This window comes from Bos grunniens, chromosome 3, assembly GCF_055505025.1.
Source record: "Bos grunniens cultivar Pamir isolate PY7600 chromosome 3, Bosgru_T2T1.0, whole genome shotgun sequence".
NCBI classification, from domain to species: Eukaryota; Metazoa; Chordata; class Mammalia; order Artiodactyla; family Bovidae; genus Bos; species Bos grunniens.
Window position 1 is genome coordinate 98,551,363 of NC_141167.1, and position 21,366 is coordinate 98,572,728.

Sequence of the window (21,366 nt, forward strand, 5' to 3'; positions counted from 1 at the left end):
TCTTTCTCTTTCAAGAAAATGAAGGCAGAGGAAGGGTATGATAGGACCACTTGTGTTACTTGTTAAAGAATCTGACTCTGTGAACTGGATTCCTTCTCAAAGTACTGTAAAGTTTGGTTAACAAATGACAAAACATATACCTTCAGTAGCAACCAACCCTACTTGGCTCAACATGAATTCAGTTTACAGTTAGTTTTTCCTGGGTTTTGGTTTTTCAGAGAAGGCAATGGCACCCCACTCCAGTACTCTTGCCTGGAAAATCCCATGGACGGAGGGCCTGGTGGGCTGTAGTCCATGGGGTCACTAAGAGTCGGACACAACTGAGGGACTTCACTTTCACTTTTCACTTTCATGCATTGGAGAAGGAAATGGCAACCCACTCCAGTGTTCTTGCCTGGAGAATCCCAGGGACGGGGGAGCCTGGTGGGCTGCCCTCTATGGGGTCGCACAGAGTCAGACATGACTGAAGCGACTTAGCAGCAGCAACGCATTCAGTTAGAAAATGAAATGTCTCCTAGTAACCTTATAGTGGTGTTAGCTAAATATTAGGAACTATAATTTTATGTCAGATTGGCCCAGAATCTCGGATAAAAGGACAAACTTTACAGAAAGCAGACCTTGCTAGTCTACCAGCAATGAACACAGGTGCCACAACAAAGACCACATTCATTGATTGTATTCTAGAGACACAGTAAAATGTGTCTCCTAGAGTCTCATGGCTCAGAGTGGCACTGTTGGCTCTTTGGAAGCATCTATGGACTCATTATGGGCTTCCCTGGTAGCTCAGTGGCAAAGAATCTGCCTACAATGCAGGGGACACAGGTTCGATCCCTGGGTCCAAAAGATCCCCTGGAGGAGGAAATGGCAACCCACTCCAGTATTCTTGCCTGGAAAATCCCATGGACAGAAGAGCCTGGGGGGCTACAGCTATGCGGTTGCAAAAGAGTCGGACATGACTTAGCGACTAAACAACAACAATGGACTCATTACATTGATGGCTAATTCATTTTCCTTCCATGTGTGGCATGTTTAATCAGCTCTGAGAGAGACCGAACTCTGCAGGTGGAACTAGAAGGGGCCCAGGTGATACGCAATCGGCTAGAAGAAGTTCTCGGAAGAAGCCTGGAGCGCTTAAGCAGGCTGGAGACCCTGGCCGCCATTGGAGGTGGGGAACTGGAAAGTGTGCGAGTTCATCACGAGCATGGCTTCTGAGCACTGGCGGGTCAGACTGCAGCCCGGGATGGAGACCCTTGCGTGCACTAACCAGAGAGCCCTGTCTGAACTAAACGGTGACTTACTAATGCTAGAACTGGTACAAGTAGCATCACCTACGGAGTGAGACTCACTTTAGTCTACCTGAATTTCACTGTTCGTAACTGTCTCTAAGTTGAATGGTGGAGGTTACAAGGTATATTTGCACACTCTAAATCATTCCATTTTAGTTTCCTCACCCCTCCTTCCTTCTTTTCCCTTATCCTTTCTATGGGCCAATAAAGTTTATTCCCCCCCCACTTCCACAATCCATTTCATATATTCCATATCATGTCATAAATGCATGTGTGTGTATTTTTTTTGCCATTCGATCAACTCCTGCTCTTTGAGTGAGCAATTTTTTAATCAAAGGTTCAAGATGAGAGAGATAGAGAATGAGAGTCTGTAAGAATGACTCTGCAGAAATGGTATAATCCTTAGAAGGTAATCAAAGCTAAGACTTGCAGTAGTAGACTGAAAGTATTGGGAAGGCCAAGTTAAAGAGCAGAGGCAAAGACTGTTAAAACATTTATAGTAAACCTTTACCTCTAATATTGTTTCAGAGTTGATTATTGAATGACAGTGAAAAGAGATTAGATGCAGGTTAAATTACATTAATTTTTTTTTTTTAAATCAAGCGTATAATATTTAGTCAGAACATAACTTTAAGGAGGTTCCCAGGTCTTTCAGGGTCAGAATTCTCCACATAAAAGGATAATTTCAAATGTAATGTCCCCTTTCAAGTTCAGTATTTCACCAAATAACTCATTATGGTCAGAATAGCCTACTTCTTGTAATTTTTTCATTGGTAGTGGCACTAGTTGGAGTACTATATTTTTGACTTTTTAGTGCTTTTGCATTTCTCCATATTAAAACAACTAAGGCTTCTGGCTTTGATGTGTTTGAATAGTTTAGAAAGAAATGTCACACATCTTTCTAGGTTTTGGTCATTGTCCAGTGTTTTGTTATTGCAACATGATGGAAGTAAGAAAGGAGGCCCTTTAGATTATACTTCTGGTATCTTAAATATCAATGTAATTGATATCTTAAATATCAATAAAAAATAACAGTAACCAAAGTTACTCTGGAGCTTTGCAAGCTCCTGAAATTTGTTATTTCTGCTGGGTATAATTTTCCTAGCTTAGAAGCTGAGGTTTCAGATTTTAAACATGGAATTTGGAACTAGGGATTGGGGCTCTTTAGCACCATAAATGGAACTGAGTACCCTTTCTAAACTACGTGGAGCACAATGGTTTTTCTTTTTTCCCTCCCATTTTTTTACATGACATTTTACTTCTTTCACATTCATGTGCTTACATGGCTTGTTTGCATTCTAAATTCTGTCCAAGTTTCTGTAACCTCAGCAACACCTGTAACAGAGCATCACTCTAACGTGGACAGGGAAGAAAATATTTTCCTGGAGAAACACCCTGGAATTCTCTGAATTTGCAAAAGATTGTTAGCCATAAGCTTCCTCTTAAATGGAAATGCTTTACAGTTTTAATGGGCTTGTTTTGAGGGGAAAAGGCATCATTCAATAAAGGAGATAGGAAGTATAAGTTGAATCATCCATTTTTTTCTTAGTCTTCCAATTTTTAGTGACCCGTTCCTGCACAAAGCTTTTTGTAACATTCTAGAAGTAAAGAAACAGATAATCAAGCTGTAGAAATATCAACCCACCAACTAGCCTCTCATATGATTACAAGGCATTTAGGAAATGTCTTTTCTTATTTTTACTAATAGACCAGTGGTGCTAAGTTTCCTGTTAAGATTCAGCCATGGGTGATATTTGGCTTCTAATGGCTCATAGAGATTACAGTAATTTAGGTAAGCTACTACTTCTGTTTCTGTCATCCTACAAGAGTAGGCATTTCCCTTGTTATCTTGAACAGTTGCTAAATGTTAGAAAAGGTAGTGGAATGAATAATGAGAAACCCAACTTCCTACCAAAAAATTAACAAAATACATAGATTGGGGGAGAAAGTAAGTGAACTCTAGTCCTGATTCGGATCCTGAAAAGATGGAGTAACTTGTTCTTTAGTTTCTTACCTTTGATATTGGTCCTTAGGAAACATTTTAGAAAGTTAAGGGATTTAGTGGCACAGAAATTAGAAGTTTGATCTTGATATCATAGATGTGACTAAAATCTGGTTCTGACTTTCTGGTCTATAGAGTTGGAATAAGGCTTGTGAACAGTGCTAACTGGAGAGAGTTTGCCAGTCTAACAATTTTGTGTGATAATTTGGCATCTTCTTAGAGAATATGGTTCTAATGAATTTTGCTCTGTATCCCGCAGATGATGCTTTGGCCCCTTCATTCATATACTTGTATTTAGCATGCTATAAAATAAGATTCCACTCCCTCCTTAGGAGCGCAGACCTTTTCTTTTACTGAATTGTTCTACCTTTGCCAGGAGTTTTTCAATATTACAATAACTTTAGATAAAGCCTTGTGTGCTTATAGAACCTTATGTTTGAGGGGGGAAAAAGGTGAAATAAAATGGAGTTAAATTCTCACTCAGACTATGCTTAATTGGAAACAGAACTTAAATTCAGAAGAATCTGAATTTGATCGATTTGGTAGATTTGATAGTATTGATAGATTTGGTCTTTCACATATTTCCTTTCTGGTTGTAATGGTTGTAAGAGGTCAAGGTAATTGAAGTCTATATAGTTTTTAGAAACTAAAGAGTTGAAAAGGACCTCCAAGAAGATTTATATAATGAGTGAAATGGAAGTCCTTTTGATAGATATTTCCTTTAAACTCTTTTCTATTACAGGATTAAACTGTATCATTGAAGTCTGATCATTGATAATACCTAGTATAAATCAGCATTTTCTGGTGTTCTCTTTTTAACTATTTAGTCAAGTTACAGTAACTTTTTTGAAAAGGCCTGATGGGACTGTTCTAATATTGTCAGCCTTTAACTCTTATCCTTACCCCCCCTTCCGCCCCCTCCCACACCCACTTCTCTTCATTCATTTCTGGACAGCAGCAGTATTTTCATTTCTTCTGCTTCCTCATTTGTATTTTTAAAAGATTTGTCTTTGTCATTATGTATAGTCAGAGATCTGTGAAAGAGCAAGAAAATCTTGACCTGAATAGGATAGTAGGTCCAAGCCGTAAGTTTCCTAAGGAGGTTCTTTAGTTTATTCCACTTGCACCATTTATGCCTAAATGACCCCAGTGGCAGATTTCTGTAAAAGGCCTATCACTGTTATGCTTGCTTACGCTTCTAATCCAGTGTCTGGTTCAGAAGTTTGGCTCACAGCTTCAAAACAGTCCAAGAAAATTGATTTCAGTTCTCTCTGCTTCAGTCATCTTCTTCCTCTCTCTGCTTCAGTTGGATCTAGAATCCTCTGATTAAGACAAGGAGAAACAGAACAGATTACACCCCAAATTGCTCCTGTCATTGAGGAATAAGTGACCTACCTAAAATCACTTCCCTTTGGAGTGTAAGCCCTAGAGCAAACAGTTGTTTAATACCTTTGCTTTCTTTGAGCTAGTATTAGAAAATTCTGGTTCCTGTTGATATGATCAAGTTATCGTTTTCTGACTTATTGGTCATTTTCTTTCTTTTCTTTATATTTTGAAGTCACAGAATCTTCACGTCCCTGAAAAACTCAAGTTGCTCCTTCAACTAGGGTCTCACTAGTAACTCTGCAGTTTGCAGCCAATGTGCAGGGATATGTGACAAACTTCTTAGAGAGTAGGGAAGGAATATAGTGACTCACACGCTTTTCAAGTCCGTTTTCCATCCTGCCTTGTAGAAATGGTACTAGAGGTGTGATAAGTGAAATTAGCTTTGTTTTTCAGATACTAATATCCTGTGAGACACAAACATTTAGAGAATTTTCTCTCATTTCTTTTTGTGGTGAAGCTCAGAGAGCTTTTATTCTTCTGCCTTTGGTACTGCAGAATCATTTGTACTGCAGAAAAAATAGCTGGGGATATGGAGTTTATATAAGGCAACCCAATAAGAAAAACAAGGAATGAGTCCACAGGCCAGGACAGCAGAATAATTTCTGTGGGGTGATAGTTTCTATTGTCTTAAAGCATTTTAGAATATGGATTTAAGCCACCTTGTCACTAGGCATTTGGAGCAATTAACTTTAAGTCATTTTTATGACAATTAAAAGACAATCATATAGATTGTAAGTAGTGTGAGTATTAACAGAAGGTAAGTCCTCAACTTCTTCCCATATTATCACTGAGCCAGGATAAATTTCCCAAATAAAAAATCAGTGTTTGTAATTTGCTTCCAACAAAGGATGGGAAGTGGAAGAGAGACATTGAACTGTAGCGCTAACAATACTAATTTTATCAGATTTCAAATAAGAGTAATTAAACTTATAAAATGATATACTAATTCTTTTTGCATCACTTTCCCTTTTTGTTATTTAAAGTCAAATTCCAGAAATAAAAATCTTTATCATACTGTTTTCTTCTTGCTAAAGCTGGAAGGATAAAATAAAAAATTCAGCAACATCAGAAAATGTTTGATCTAAAATAATAATGAAGAGTATGGTTGTTAAGTACATGAACCAAATCGACTTCCTTGTTCCCTTTGAGAACTCATGATTGTCTAGCAAATGCATGTAGATTTGTTTTTAGTGTATAACATGAATAGACAGTGCTTCCTTTTGCAATTTCAAAATAATTGCTTTGAAATACCCCTCTCAGTCTGTAAACTTTAGAGGCATGTGTATATACAAGTATGTTTTATAAACCATGAATTTGTGTGTTTCCACTAAGTATGATCAATTTGATAATAAAAGCAGGTTTACTTCTTACCACTTAAAGTTTTGATCTTAGGGCTGTTGAGGAAAAAGTGATTCCTAACAATTTAGATGAAGAAGGAAGTAACATGTTACATCCAGTAACTGGGCACTAGATCCTCTTAGGCCTATTTACCCACCAAAACAAGCTGTAAGTTTTCATTTCTTCATGGCACTGTGTTGTGTTAAACTGTGTTAACATTTGTGCTAGCATGGAGCATGTACTTTTCTATATATAAGTGTTAGAATTTCAGCTATTTTAGTTGAAACACAAAATTGTTACTTATCCAATAAAAGTATCAAAGGCCAAACAGTAATTATTTGGTTTCATTCTTAAAAGATCAATGAGAAAAGTAGAGAAAGCTCTTTATCTTTTTTTTCCCCTTATAGGAGAACCAGTCTATTGATGATTGTACTAAAACTCCAAGTTAAATAAGGCTCTGAAATAAGTGAATGCCTTTGTATTTATTTAACTAAAGGAAGGAAGCAGAAGAAACCTGAATTTTTCTACTCTCAAGGAAATGAAGCTAAAGAAACGGCATTAAACTTCCCCTAGAAATGTGAAATGGATTGCTTTACCTTAAAAAACCCTTCCTGCTCTGCTTGCTGAAGGAGAGTAGTGGAAAGTGGGATGAAAGTTTGAGGAGCCTATTGTTATGAGCTATCCGGGAGATAGTGAAAGACAGGGAAGCCTGGCACGCTACAGCTCATGGGTCTCAAAGAGTCGGACACAGCTGAGCAACTGAACAATTGTTATGATGGGTGGTGCTGTCCCTGTGTATGTTCTGGAAAGGCCTGTTTCTTGTGTTCTTTGAGGAACAAAGAGATCATAGAAGGAAGAATTCCTTGACATTACAGAATTTTAAGTCACTGAAAACAGTTGCCTTCTGAATTATAAGCTTGTAAGCTGGAAGGGTACCTAAGAGATACTGTGATTTAAAGACAAGGATACACCATAAAGGAACTTGACTGCAGACATGTGTCCCCACCCCGCCCCCCAGCTACTTTGGTTCCAATATTAGAATGTCTAGTTAAAGAATTTTATTTCTCAGGAGAAGCTTATGGAAGACTCTATGAAATCTTAGTTTTCTTATGGTTCTAGAAGGGAATGGATGCAGGTAAAATTGCAGTTTGATAGGAAACCTTTTTTCTTTGATACTCTCATGTAGGATCTTAATATTTAAGTCATCAATAGTTGGTTCATGAGGTGAACAGGTGAAAGTTCTTATAATTTCATGGTAGAGTGCCTAAGAGTGAGAGGGAGGTGGGCCCGGAGGACATAAAGAGCCTGGCACTGAGGGAAAAACAGCCAGGCACTTGTTACTGCAAACTTTTTCATCTATAAAGTTTAGCTCTTTAAATCACGTTTCAAAATTAGTCAGCTATGACTCCTGTGTTCTGAGTAACTTTATGGGAAAATATTATTCCTTTTCTGTTGGTTGCATATAAATGGCTTAAAAAGAAAACAAGAATGACTGTAGAGTAGAATTTGGAGAAAATGGTCTTGTTGCAGCCCAGTTGGGGCTCATTACTGAAGAATTAAAATAATACTTCATGACTTTCCCTCAAGGCTTATTTGTGCATGATGGAGTTTTAAGGAGTTATTATTTAATGATGATTAATCCTATTTGTTAAAACACCTATTCAAGAGTTCATCTTAATCTACTGATCTGTGTTTTTTTCAACTGTCCTGCAAAGTAGGAAGAACTTAGAAGAGTGTTACTTCAGACCTCCATAGTGAGCAGCGAAGAGGTAGACTTAAGATCAAATAGACTTAAGATCATCCCCTGAAAACACTGTTGTTTAGTCACTCAGTTCTGTCTGACTTTTGTGACCCCCATGGACTGTAGTCCACCAGACTCCTCTGTCCGTGGGATTTCCCAGGCAAGAATACTGGAGTGGGTTGCCATTTCCTCCTCCAGATCTTCCCGACCCAGGGATCAAACCTGTGTCTCCTGCATTGGCAGGCGGATTCTTTACCACTGAGTGTTCTGTTGAGTACATTTAGGTTCTATGCCCTTTTTCAACTCTCTACTTTCTAGCACATAAACCAGTTTGCCAATAATATTGTAAAATAGTAATAATAAGGAATATACTGAGTGTATGCCAAGCACTGTTTCAAGCACTTCAAAGGCACCAAACCCTTTATAGCTGAAAAATGTATGGAGTGGATATTACTATTAACCCTAAGAAGTGAGAGAACTAAGTTATGAAAAGGATTTGTCTAAAGGCACATAACTAATGATGCAAGCAGAAATCTAACCTAGACAAACTGGCTCTAGAGTCCATGTTCTCAATAATTATGCCATCCTCAACTTAAAAAGCACAAAAGTATGACTTTTTGCCTCTGTGATAAAACAGACCTTATATTTTCATACCACTTAAATTTTGCCCAAAGATTTTAAAGTATTGTATTTAGAAGTTTATTTCTATGTACTTTATAGAGCCAGATAGTTGATAGAAAGTAATGCTTCAAGAGAGGGAAGTTTTGGTAGCACCTCCTTCTCTGTGATTCAGGGCCTTGAAACTTGGGAGAACCACAACTTGATAACTATTATTGAAGCCTCAAATAAAAGTTTTTAATACAGTTTCCAGTCTAACATGTAAAACTTACCCTGGAGATCGAGAGACAAGGTAAATTTGAAAGAACAGATTCTTAGCTTTCAGTAGTTCTAAAGGTGGCAGAACATTTTAGTTCATATTTATCAAACATTAGCAATAACTTCATCAGTATAAAATATAGTACCTTTAAATTAGAAATTTATAGTTCTGAGAAGTGTTTTGTTGCTTGGAAAAGCTTAGAAAAGGGTATTCTCCACAAAAGGGAAGTTCTTACTGTCATTTTTAAAACCAGGAATGGTAACAGCAGAGGCTTGTCTACTGTAAACTTACAGGTAGGACTTTGTGCAGGATAACTTATTTCAATATTTTATATATATATATATACATGTATATATATATATATATTTTTTTTAAATTTACCCCTCAAACAAACACATTCAAAAAAGCCTTTTGCATTCAAATTGGTAAATGCTGAGGTACCCGTCAAGCTGCCCTGAAGGAAGTACCACAGACTGCTGCTGCTGAGAAAATGAATAAGGAAAACAAAACCCCTATGCAGTAGAGTGTCAGGATGAAATGGGCATTTTTGCTTTGTCTTCGTTTAACTCTTGATGAAGTCAAAATCATGGTATCCTGCCCCAGAGTGAATTAAAGAGAGAACATTATTAATAGAAAGGCAGATGTGGCATCAGAAAGGTCGACAAAGGAAAGTCGAGGGCAGAAAGGGTTAGAAGCCTTCAAGGCCAGTGACAATCACCCTTTCTAATCTCCACTTACCTTACTTCTGGAATCCTGTACAGGAATCATCGTAGGATGTGAGCCCAGTGTGGTATGGTGGGGGTGAGAATCCTGACCTCATAGAGCTGAACTTTCTTCAACCACAGGATTATTCTTTTCAACACTCAGAAGGGAAACAATATGAAAAGTGTGTTTTTTAAGTCTGTCACTGAGTGGAACAATTCATTTTCTTTGTAGAGAAAGAAAAAAAGGTTCTGATCTCTATTGTTCAGGGAACAGTGAACAATAGTGTTCAAAGTGAGCATAATACACCATAGTTGTCCTCAAGTGAATTAGCATCCTGGGTTCAATGAATTCCCAAAGCCCCCACAGCTTAGGAAGTGTGTTCATTCACCTCTAGAAAACCAGTGTCCTGAATGAGATGGTTCTGGGGCTGGTTTAAAAAAGTAAGTATTGGAAATCTCTATTGTACAACAGTCTGCCACAGAGCTCCAAAGGTGTCTCCTTGTGAGCAGGGCTTTACTGAATAGGGTACTGCCTTGGTCCGAAGTGAACACAGCATTCATGGTAAAGATCAGCAAATGAGTCATAAAATTAAGCTGTTAGGACAACATGCTTTTAGTACTTTTTCATGAGATTGGCCGGGGCCATTGCAAGTACCCTGGCATAACCTTGCAGATGCCGAGAGATGGAGTGTAGGTGTGAGCTGGCCTGCTCATCTCACTTGTAGAGGGTAGTGAATGCTCATTATTTATGCAGAGCCTTTCATTCATGGTGTGCGAGCTCAGGAGCAGGTTCTCTGCTCTTGGAGGAGGAGACAAAAATCTGATTTGTCACCAGAAGGAACAGTGAGTGGTCTCTGCCTGAAAATCCAGAGACTTGCCATCTTGGCATGGCTCTTATACAGGGCTAGCTACAGCTGTGTAACTGTGGTCAAGCCACCTAATCTCTGAGGCTCAGGTTACTCAGTGGCCAGAAGAGGAGTTGTAACAGGTTGGTTTCCGAGGCCAAGGTCAGAACTGGATCTCAGCGTTGTTTAACTTGTGCAGGTTCTGTAAGACCCAAGGAGTATCAACGATACATTTTCTTTGAATTAATTATAATTATAATTAATTATAAAATCCTACATTTTCAGAAGAAATCAGTAATGTGAGCGATAGGTCTTAATCTAAAATTTGATGAACAGTCTTATTTTTACAGATGTGGAGAAGAAGGAACACCCTATATTTGTGCTGTCTGAAATGGCAGCCACCAGCCAAGTGTATGACTATTTGAATTACATTTAAAAAGATAGACAGACATAACATTGGGACTCTTATAAGAAAAAAGCCTCATGAAAATTCTTTTAAGCAGTATCCACAGTTTCAGATACAAAATTATGAAAGTGATTCTTTGTATTGCTACTAATTCTCTCAGTGCCATCCAGAATTTCTTCAAAAGGATTAGACATAACAGGATAATATTTTTAAAAAGAATATTTTACTTTTAGATGTTTGAAAAAAATCATTTCCTTGGGCTCAGTAGCCACATGTGAATAGTGTCTACTGAACTGAACAGCAAAGGCATAAAATTGCAAAAACTTGTGTTGGTCAGCACTGCCCTAGACATATATCTAGATCATGAACTGCAGCTACTTGTCCCTTGGTGTGGGGCATAGATGTTTGTGTCCCAGGGTGACTGTGTTCATTTTTGGTGAGTCAGTGAATGGATTAAATTCCTTTTAGACAAAATGGTGCGAGAAACCCTTCAGGCACAGGATGTTGGCATTGGACAAGGGTTTAGGGGCGATGGGAGGAGGGGAGGTAAGAGGAAGGGGTTAGGAAACAGCTGAACCATTCTCGGCCCTGGAGCTGGACTAGACCTCAGCTGCTGTAGGACACGAGACCCTCGCAGGAAGGTTCCTCATAGAGGTAATCACCCCACGCACGACTGATCCCAACAATGGAAACGTGGGAGGAGCAGGGCTGCCCCATCCCAAGGAAATCGGGGATCCTCTCCGCACTCAGTGGTGGGAAAAAGTTGTCGCATTGGGTCCATGTCACAGTAGGGAAAATTATTACATAGTGGCAGGAAGGAAATAATTCAGGCTTTCTGGAAAGAAGTGAGAGGGGTAACCACTTAGTCCTGCAGTCTAACAGCTGTGCAGTTGAAGCCAGCTTACCTTTTGAGGTTTAAGCTGGAGTGTTAGTAACAAAGTATCAGTGATGACTTTTCTACAGTGTTGGTGCTGCCTTCCCTGTCTGCCCTTCTGGCAAGGGGACCACTCTGGGGGGAAAGGAAGAAATCAGAGGCGGATGGCAAAATGAGTGTAATCTAAGCTGCTGTCTGGAAGGCACCTGCGAAGGGAGTCACCTTTCTTTTCTGGACCCACTCCTAGGTACAGCTGCAGGGGACGACACGGAGGATGCGAGCACGGAGTTTACCGACAGTATCGAGGAGGAGGCTGCACACAACAGCCACCAGCAAGTAAGTCCAAGCTGAGTCCTGGGGTCCCGGGGTGGAGGGCTCAGAGCCCTTCGGGGACTGGTGGTCTCCTGCAGCCATCGTGGGCCTGGCATGAGAAGCTCTCTTTGTGCATAAACCACTTCCCTGTCTTCTTCCTGCTCTCCCCAAGCTTCCCAGCCACCTTTCCAACCCCCATTCTCACTCCATTTTTCTTTCCAATCCACCCTTTCTGCTCCTTGTATCTTGTGCTCCTGCTCCCTGCCCCTTCCTGCCCTCCTTTGCCCCTACGTACCATCTATAGCTATAGCTTCAGAAGAATTTTTACTCACAACAAAACCATGGACACTTACCATCTTGGGCTTTTGTAACCGAAACACATCCCAGAAGACAGTCACCAAAGGGCCACTTGGGGAGGTGGCAGGCCTGGCCCCTGCTTCAGGAGAGTGCTCTCTGAGGAACTACAGAGGACTGGAATGCCTCCAAAACCAGGCTTATTCTTGGGGAAGTCTCACTATATAAAAGAGAACTTTCTTGGGCACTTGACTGCTCAAGTGGTGATGAATCAGTGACCAGCAGATGACACATCAAGAGCAAGCCCTGGTCGGACCTCAGAACGTGGTACCCAAGGCTGAAACATTGTTCTCATTGACCAGCAGTGAAGGTGTAACCAGCATTTTCTCGAGTTCAAGGGTAGAATGTCCTGGACTTAGTCACCGAGAGTGATCCCATAGCATCCACTGGAACGCCTCTGTGTCTTCACCTTGCCCAGGGACATTTGGCAATCTCATGTCCTAAAGGGACCGGTCGTGTAGATTTTTTCAGGAGCAAGTGGATCATTGGTATCTGTCGTTCTGCAGAAGCAGCTGGGCATTTCCAGAGATAGCTTCCTTGGAGCAGTTGGAAAACTATGGGGGAAATGAGTCTGCCTCTTCATCTCCTGCACAAGAAAAAGATGAGGCATGTCTAATAATCCTACGGAAAGACCCACTTGAGCAGGACCCAAACCTCACAGGATTGGGCCCAATCTTTGACTCTTGAGGACATAAGCAGTTGTCTGAAACACCTCCCGTTCTCAACACAGTTTCTCTACCTTCTACCAAGACCCCCTTTGTGTTGCTCTAAACACACCTGGCCCTAACTTATCCCTTGAGTTCCTGCACGAGCTCCACTTCTCTTTTTGCTTGGACAGCTTGTGAGTCCTTCTAACCAATGCTTGTAACTTTAATTATGTGCTCGGTTGCCCCTCTGGGCCGATCCCTCGCCTCACCTCTCACTCCCTGATTGCATTGAGGATTTTGGGTGGGAGAGAAGGGTCTGCAGGAAGTGAAAATATCTACTCTCACACAGAGCTTGACTGGGATGTCAGCTGTTAAGCTGACACTGATGGTTATTAACTTCAGAGTATATGAGCAGGAGCCACAGATACGGAAAGAGTCAGATGTGGTCCAAACTATGCGTGATAGTAGGGGTTCTCCACTCTGATTCTCAGTTATAGGCAGACTGGTTTGTAAAGTCACTTCTTCCTCAACCTTCTTTTTCCTATAGCTGAGAGTGGAGAAATGATCAGACTACATTTTGAGGTCAGTCCAACCCTGGAATAAATTGTTACATTGGGGCATTTGTACTTGCCTTGCAGTGTCTTCCCTATCCCTTGGCATGTGTTCAGTTGCTTCAGTCGTGTCCGACTCTTTGCAACCCCATGGACTGTAGCCTTCCAGGTTCCTCTGTCTATGGGATTCCCCAGGCAAGAATACTGGAGTGGGTTGCCATTTCCTTCTGCAATCACTTGGCATAGGAGATACTTAATAAATTAGACAAGTATTTATCTGTTGGATGAAAGAATATCTTGGGTAAGCACTGTTTTTCTTTGCATCTCCTTTCCTTGAGAGTCAATCTTCAGTTCTGGGAAGGAGGTATGTGAAATCATTGTAAACTTACAGCAAGTTTTCTGAGGGTTGTGGGCGTGGATCTTCTGCTACCAATTAAATAAAGCTTGTTTTGTCATAACTGTCTTGTGTCCAGATTCTCAAAAATGTATCTGCTTGTTTCCAGGGAACTGGTCCCTTAAGGTTGTGCTCTGAGCTTCTCCTAGTTATGTCCTTGGGAGTAGACCTTATTCTCAACACCAAGCTCCCTTCCTGCCTCAGGCATACACACACTTCCCCTTATACACATATCCATCCAACTTTATGTTCCTTTTAAGGCAAGAACCAACTTTTGGCCAAAGCATATTGCTCCATCTTTGTTTTTGGACTCACCCTCCTCAGGAAGTTTCAGGTCTGGCCATAATGGTAATTTCCCCCAGGTATCTCTCACACAATTCCATTCTCAATCAAATGTAAAGTCTATAATACCTAGGAAATTCCTGTGAAAGAAACTAATCATCATTGTCTTTCTTCATTTGAACTTTTGCAATAGAGAAAACTAATCAACAGTCACAAATGCAAAGGAAAGAAAGGCAGTGATGAACTTGAAAAAGGGTCACTTTTAATACCTTAATGCTGTCTGAGAACTGAATACGTTGTGGGAGGTATGGAGCAATAGGGCTAAAACAAAGCCATTCTATTCAAATAAGAGATCAGGTTTGCACATTGACTTCTGTGGGGCAAATGGAAAAACCAGCACACCAAAAAGCTGAAATATAAAATGGAAGCAATAGAACAGAAAAATTAGGAAATGAGAAAAACAACAGCAACAATAATTTATGTGATGTAATTAACAATAGAACCACAGGATTCATACCACTATTGCATACACTGCAAAACCCTGGGGTTTTGCTTGAGGAAAAACAATAGAAATATTAGCTTCCCATAGATGATAAAGAAAAAAATAATTAAAATGCTAGATCCAGAATCACTTTTCATGCGTTTGCATTTAAAATTTAAAGACAAAGCAGTCAAAATAAACTCCCTTGGACATTGAAATATGAAAAGTCAGATTAGCCTGGGAACAAATCAGATCTCTGTTTTCTCATTTAAAAGTAAGAAATCAGACCAGATAAACCATATGGTCCATTCTAGTGTTGACATTCCATGGGTCTTATTTTCCCTTTTTAAAGAAAGCCACTGTATTTAAATCAATAAAAGATAACATACATCCAGAAGGCACTGAAAAAATAGATGGCATCATTAAAATTAGACATTATTTTTAAGCAGAAGGAACCCTTAAGGTTTCCCTGGAGTAGGAAATGGCAACCTGCTCCAGTATTCTTGCTTGGAAAATTCCATCAAGAGAGGACCCCTGTCTTTGGGGCCCCAAAGAGTCAAACACAACTGAGCAACTGAGCACCCTTTATTAACAGCAAAGAATAACTGTGTCCATATGCAAGGCTGATGGCAGTGTTTATTTTAGGTAACTTAGTTGCAAAGAGCTTATGTATAAAGATAACGTCACATAATTTAAATGAAAGGTTAGGTCATAAGCTTTCAAAAGTGGTTTTATCCAGTCCTCCTCCATTTTGTCCCAAGTGCATCGTGGCACATGCGGGGATGGCCACCAGTCTAAGCCTGGCAGCAGAGCCATAGAGACATTCTCAGGAGCCTCCCAGATCTCAGGCTTACAGCTGCAGGTGGGATTGGTGCTGGGAAATGAGCACACGTGGGCAGCTTCTCCTTTCTTCCTGGAGAGGGCAGAACTTGCACATCTCTTCACAACCTCCAGTGCTGTGCTACTAAACGCTTTACACATACACGCCATGAATCAACCCCAGCACGCACCTGAAGCCTAGATTTTAGCATGCTGTTACGAGGTCCAAAGCAACAGTCAGTGGCTTTGAGCCGAGCCAAGCAGATCTATTAATCACTGATTCATTTAAGCTCCTCTGAGCCCTGTTTTCTTCAATATATTCCTGATCTAATTGAAGGAATCAAGAATATAATTAATTCTACAAGTCATTCCTAATCAAGTGGCCACTACATGATTTATGGAGATGCACATAAATATTTTGATAATGTTGATGATTGTAAGTGGTTCTTCATAGCCAGAAAGAATTTGTGACAGGTACAAGTCAGTATATTTATAGAGAGAAAACATGACCCAGAAATAGCTGTGTGGAGAGGTGGAAAATTGGGAGGTCAAAATCAATTTGAAGTTAAGCAAAACCCCAAAATGCTGCCGCTGAAAGGAAAAAGAAGCCATTATAACATTGGGATATAAGATTAATATTTGACAGGCAAGAAATTCATGTACTAAAATAATTGGTCATACACTAAGTAGATTATCATACTTGGGTTTTGGTTTCTTTAAAGAGCATGATGAAAAAGCTGGAGAGGCCCCTAAGACAAACAGTAAAAAAGTTTAAAAGTTAAAAAATTGTTATTTGAGGAAAAAACCATACAGTCTGCTTTTGTTAAAATCTTAAGGAGTAACTTCAAGAGTATCTTCAAAAACCAAATTGCTTGGAAATTGTTTCTGCTTGTTTTCTTCTCACTTGCTTAGATCTGTAGACAGAGTTTGGCTGGCAGCACCAGCACAGAGTGTTAGCCAACAGGGAAGGTGGTTGCTAGACAGGTGGCCTCATTTTATTTTATTTTTAAAATATTTTATTCAACTTTCTGTTTTATATTGGGGTATAGCCAATTAACAAGGTTGTAATAGTTTCAGGTGGACAGTGGAAGGACTCAGCCCATACATGTACATGTATCCATTCTCCCCCAAACCCTCCTCCTATCCCATCCCATCCCATCTAGGTGGTCTCAACTTTAACTTCTCGCCAACTATAGATTGTGATTCTCCTGCTGCCAATGAAATTAGTTTCTTTGTCTTACCTGTAACTCCACCCATACCCTATTTCTCTGGTTATGACTCCTGAGTGCCCAGATCCTTCCTCATAATCATCCTTGTCAGAGTCTGAGTTACAGGCCCAGCCTCAGGCTCTAAGCTGTGGTATCTTAGCCATGCTATTTGCAATCAAGGGCTTGAGTGCTGTGGAACTGATGAAGTTTTTGTCTTGTGAGAAGGCTCCCAGGGAACTCTGTCCCCCAAGAAAGAGAAGAATCAAGAGCATCCACACTCTCCAGTTCTCTTTAAACCTCGTCTGTTCACATTTGTTTTAAGTTTGTTGTGTGCTTGTGGTTTTTCCTCACCCACCTGCTCAATTTCTTCCTGCTGCCCACGGCAAAAATTCTCCCTGCTTGTGTGGTGCGTCCTCTCACCCAACCCAGTCTCCAGGGATCCCATGGTTGGGAAAGTCCTAGGAGGGAGGTCTACCTTTTTAGGTCCCTTTAAAGGCTGCCTTTGTGCTCTGATGTTCCTCATAGATCCTCTTAGTGAACTAACTTCTTTAAACCGTGGTTTTCTTTCAGCTCATCAAGGTGGCGTTGGAGAAAAGCCGGGCAGCTGTGGAGACCCAGAATGTGTCTCCTGCTCCTCCCACCCTGACAGGAGGGGACGGTAACAGGGGTCTTCAGGAGGAAATGCTCCACCTGAGGGCTGAAATTCACCGGCACTTAGAGGAGAAGAGGAAAGCTGAGGGGGAACTGAAGGAGCTAAAGGCTCAAATTGAGGAAGCAGGATTCTCCTCTGTGGCCCACATCAGGTAGGACGTGCCCCAGAGAAGAGGAGCCTGCTGATTGAGAGGCTGCTGTAGCCAAGGGACCACATTGCTGCAGCCAAGGAATTCATGCCACCATGGGGCTTCTTGGTCCACATCCCAGGCTCCATGCATGCATGGTTCTACAGGTTCTTAGAAAAGCTAATAATACTAGATAATGCATATGTGTGTGTGTGTGTGTGTGTACGTGCTCCATGTCTAACTCTTTGTGATGCTATGGACTATAGCCCACCAGGCTCCCCTGCCCATGGGATTTCCCAGGCAAGAATACTGGAGTGAGGGCCATTTCCTCCTCCAGGGGATCTTCCCGACCCAGGGATCAAACCCGTGTCTCTTGCATCTCCTGCATTGGCAGGTGGATTCTTTACCACTGAGCCACCTGGGAAGCCCTGAATAATGGTGATTATCAATAATTACCATTTGAACTATTCAAATAAAGTAAAAGTGAAGCCGCTCAGTTGTGTCCGACTCTTTGTGACCCCATGGATTGTAGCCTACCAGGCTTCTCAGTCCATGGGATTTTCCAGGCAAGAGTACTGGAGTGGGTTGCCATTTCCTTCTCCAGGGGATCTTCCTGACCCAGGGATTGAACTCCGGTCTCCACATTGTAGGCAGACGCTTTACCCTCTGAGTCACCAGGGAAGCCCTATTCAAATAAATCTGTTCTTAATTTAATATAAAAATGCCCATTTTCTGCTATATGTATGACTGTCACAAGTGGAAATCTCCCAGTTGTATGACAGGTATTGCTCTTTTGAATTGACTGGAATGTGTAAGGAATCTCCTGCTACCCAAGATGCTTCACTGCTGTATGCAGAACCAGAACAGTCCATGAGGAGGAGGGTTTACACAGAGCCTCCACTCATCTTTCTCTCAGCAGCACAAATCCTTAAATTGTGGAATAACAATTTTAATAATCTCTGTTTTATTTACTTTGCAAAAGTGGGAAGTAACTTATTCATTGGCTAGAATGGCTCTGCCTTTAATCTTTCCCCTCGCCCCCCAAAGAAGCTTGGAAAACATGCTAATAGCATAGGGATAATCCACTCACTCATTTGTCCATAAGGGTCACAATCCTCATGGCCTGCTGTTTGAACACAGCTGTGCAGATGAACAGCTCCTAATCCATACCCTATAGTTTCCCTGTCTATTGTACGCCACTTAAATGTCCCTGAGTCATAGAATAATATTAATATTAGTACTTTGACATCTAGCACAATGTACCTTTTACTGTTAAGGAACCTCAGGCCCAAAAAGTTCTAGCAAACTTGCTGAAGTTTGCATAATAGTCCATGGCAAGATCCCTGGCTCCCAAATATTAATTTCTAAGCCTTTTCTCCTATATACTTTATCGAACGTTTTTTGAAATTTTCTTGCAATCATCCTTTGTTCTGGTTCTTTTACTCTGAATCATCATGATATTTCTCATCTTAAATTCTACTTAAGCTAAAGCTTAAGTTTGATTTAAACTTCATTATGTGTAAACTTTGTTGTGCTATCATGGGTGAGAACAGTACATCTCTTTCAATCCCACAGCTGAATATAGAAGGACCACTGATACTGTACAAGATTGACTATGTAATTCGTAATTCTATGTAATTCTCTTTTGGGAAGATTTCGTTGAGCATTGCTTTTGTTAGTTTGTATTGTGAAAACAGCAGGGTTTTCCCCCAAATACAAAGTTATGACATAACATTAAATATTCTTTATACCACACATGTGCCCCTTTCGCCCCTTTCTTTCCCTGTTACACCTCCGTTTTAGTAAAATACCTGTTCCCCTTTTCTCCGTTGAGGAAACTCTCACAGTCTCTCTGATTCCTGTGTCCTAAACCACGCTCACCCTTAATTCACTCTAGACAAGCTCTGCTCTATTCCAAAACTTTAGGATTCTGAGAAACACAGTGTAGAGGCACAGCCAACTGCTGGTCCTTCAGGCTGTGAATCAGCTACTTCCTTTGTCTCTCTGGTCAGCAGTTCTCAACGTGCTTAAGAATCACCTGTGGAACTTAAATAAAATGTGGATTCTTAGGCCTTAGCCCTAAAGCTTTTTAAGCAAGCACCTCCTAGGATTCTGCTGTTAGTATTCCTCAGGTCTGCAGTTGACAAGAGCAGAATTCTGTAACTTCTCAGTTGCAGACACTGAACTAACCATAGCACTTAAGAATTTCATGTAAGCATCCAGTGGCTCCACTAAGTCAATGAAGTGAATTGCCTTTTTAAGTAAATTGCCTTATTAAAGCCATACTTTTTATTGCTTTCATCCAATCCTAGTAAAGGATTTGGTGGGAGGAAAAGCTGCAACCAGAATATCTTGGTGAAAATTAGTTGTTTAGCCCATTATATCTTCTCAGCAAATATGAATATTCTATGTGCAGCTGGCACTGTGGAGGCTCTGGGGACACTGGGTGAACAGGACAGACAGAATCCCTGCTCTCATGAAGACGATCTCCTACAAAGGAGCCAGACAGAAAGCAACTAATTAGCATAAGTACATTTGACTACAGTTCTGGTTAGTGTTGTTTGTTTCTTCTGTGTTCCTGGGTCCCAGTTTCTCATCCAGTAGTTGAAAAATGACTGATGATAATTAATAGAACTGTAGTCTACATAATAATAAATTTATCCCAGGCAATGTCCTTTTTAATTTTTTATTAACAGTTTAAGTATCCTTGTTTATTCTACAGGCCACTGAAAATTAGAACATGAGGTTGCAAACATGGGTAAAGACAAGTAGACTGTGTGTCTTGAGTCCCAGATTTTTAGTGATAATGCTGCCAAGTATTTATGGGAGTGTGGGGAATCTCCTGCTCTTCCTGAGCCTTGATTTCTTTGTATATAAAATAAGGGATGTTTTAATAGGTCTCTGAAGTCACTTCATGTACTGGGGTGTCTCTGAGTCTCTGATGGACTGAGTTGTGGGTTAACCGGGCTCTTAGGAAATGAGGCCAAGACCAGACCCGGCCCCTGACTGTGTATGTTTCTTGCAGGAACACCATGCTGAGCCTTTGCCTTGAGAATGCAGAGCTGAAAGAGCAGATGGGAGAAGCAATGTCTGATGGATGGGAGATTGAGGAAGACAAGGAGAAGGGCGAGGCGATGGTGGAGACTGTGGTTGCCAAAGGGGTTCTGAATGAGAATAGCCTTCAGGCTGAATTCAGAAAGGTCCAGGGAAAACTGAAGAATGCCCGCAATATCATCAGCCTCCTCAAAGAACAGCTGGTGTTGAGCAGCAAGGAAGGGACTAGTAAGCTTAATCCTGAGCTCCTTGTGCACCTGGCCAAGGAGATCAACAGAATGAACACAGAGCTGGTTTACTCTCCTGGAAAGCACCAATGCCTAGAAGAGGAGGGTGTGACCACAAGGCCGTGCCCCAGACCCCGGAGCCTTGACCTTGGGGCTGCCCTCACAGTGGATGCTCACCAAGTAAGTATGGGGTTAGATGAAAAGCCCTTGGAGAAAGGCTGGAAATGTCCGTTTTTGCCTTAAACAGGTCTGCCCTGTGGGTCAGGAGGTACCACGGGAAGGGCACCTTTGCACCACAAGTAGTGGTGATAATGTTCCTCTAACATCCAGCCTTTAGAAAGGTTTCTTTTATGATATTATCTCATGAATATTACATGAGTAATTAATTTTCATAAATATTTGGGTGCTTAATTTTCCAGGCAAGACACTAGGCACTGGAAACAGGCAATAAGACTTCATCTCTGCCCTTCAGATATTCAACATGGCGGGGAAAGATGGCACAAAACCAGATCATTTCCATAGGATGCAATATAGAGCCACACGGGGCTTTAAGGCAGCCAGTCAGTGGTGTGTAATGACATCTCTTACTTATCACTGCTGTGTACTTCACAGCTCAGCACAGGGGTCTGCTCCTGAGCCTCAGAGGAACTGTCAGGATTCTCTAAGGGGAGGGGGTTGAGCTGCTGCTGCTACTAAGTCGCTTCAGTTGTGTCCGACTCTGTGCGACCCCAAGACAGCAGCCCACCAGGCTCCCCTGTCCCTGGGATTCTCCAGGCAAGAACACTGGAGTGGGCTGCCA

At 41.0% G+C, this 21,366-nt stretch overlaps 1 protein-coding gene across 50 annotated transcripts in view; it reads left to right on the plus strand.

Annotated features, from left to right (window-relative positions):
• PDE4DIP (phosphodiesterase 4D interacting protein) overlaps positions 1-21,366 on the plus strand; it is a 204,247-nt gene that overhangs the window by 152,077 nt on the left and 30,804 nt on the right. For all 50 annotated transcript variants that reach the window (XR_015160855.1, XR_015160856.1, XR_015160858.1 and 47 more), the window contains 4 exons: positions 1,038-1,165; positions 11,707-11,795; positions 17,078-17,310; positions 20,312-20,747. Coding sequence is in view for 34 of the 50 variants with exons in the window: in XM_086392183.1 (XP_086248309.1) it covers positions 1,038-1,165; positions 11,707-11,795; positions 17,078-17,310; positions 20,312-20,747 (886 nt within the window). In the remaining 16 variants the exon portion in view is untranslated. The remainder of the gene's footprint in view (positions 1-1,037; positions 1,166-11,706; positions 11,796-17,077; positions 17,311-20,311; positions 20,748-21,366) is intronic.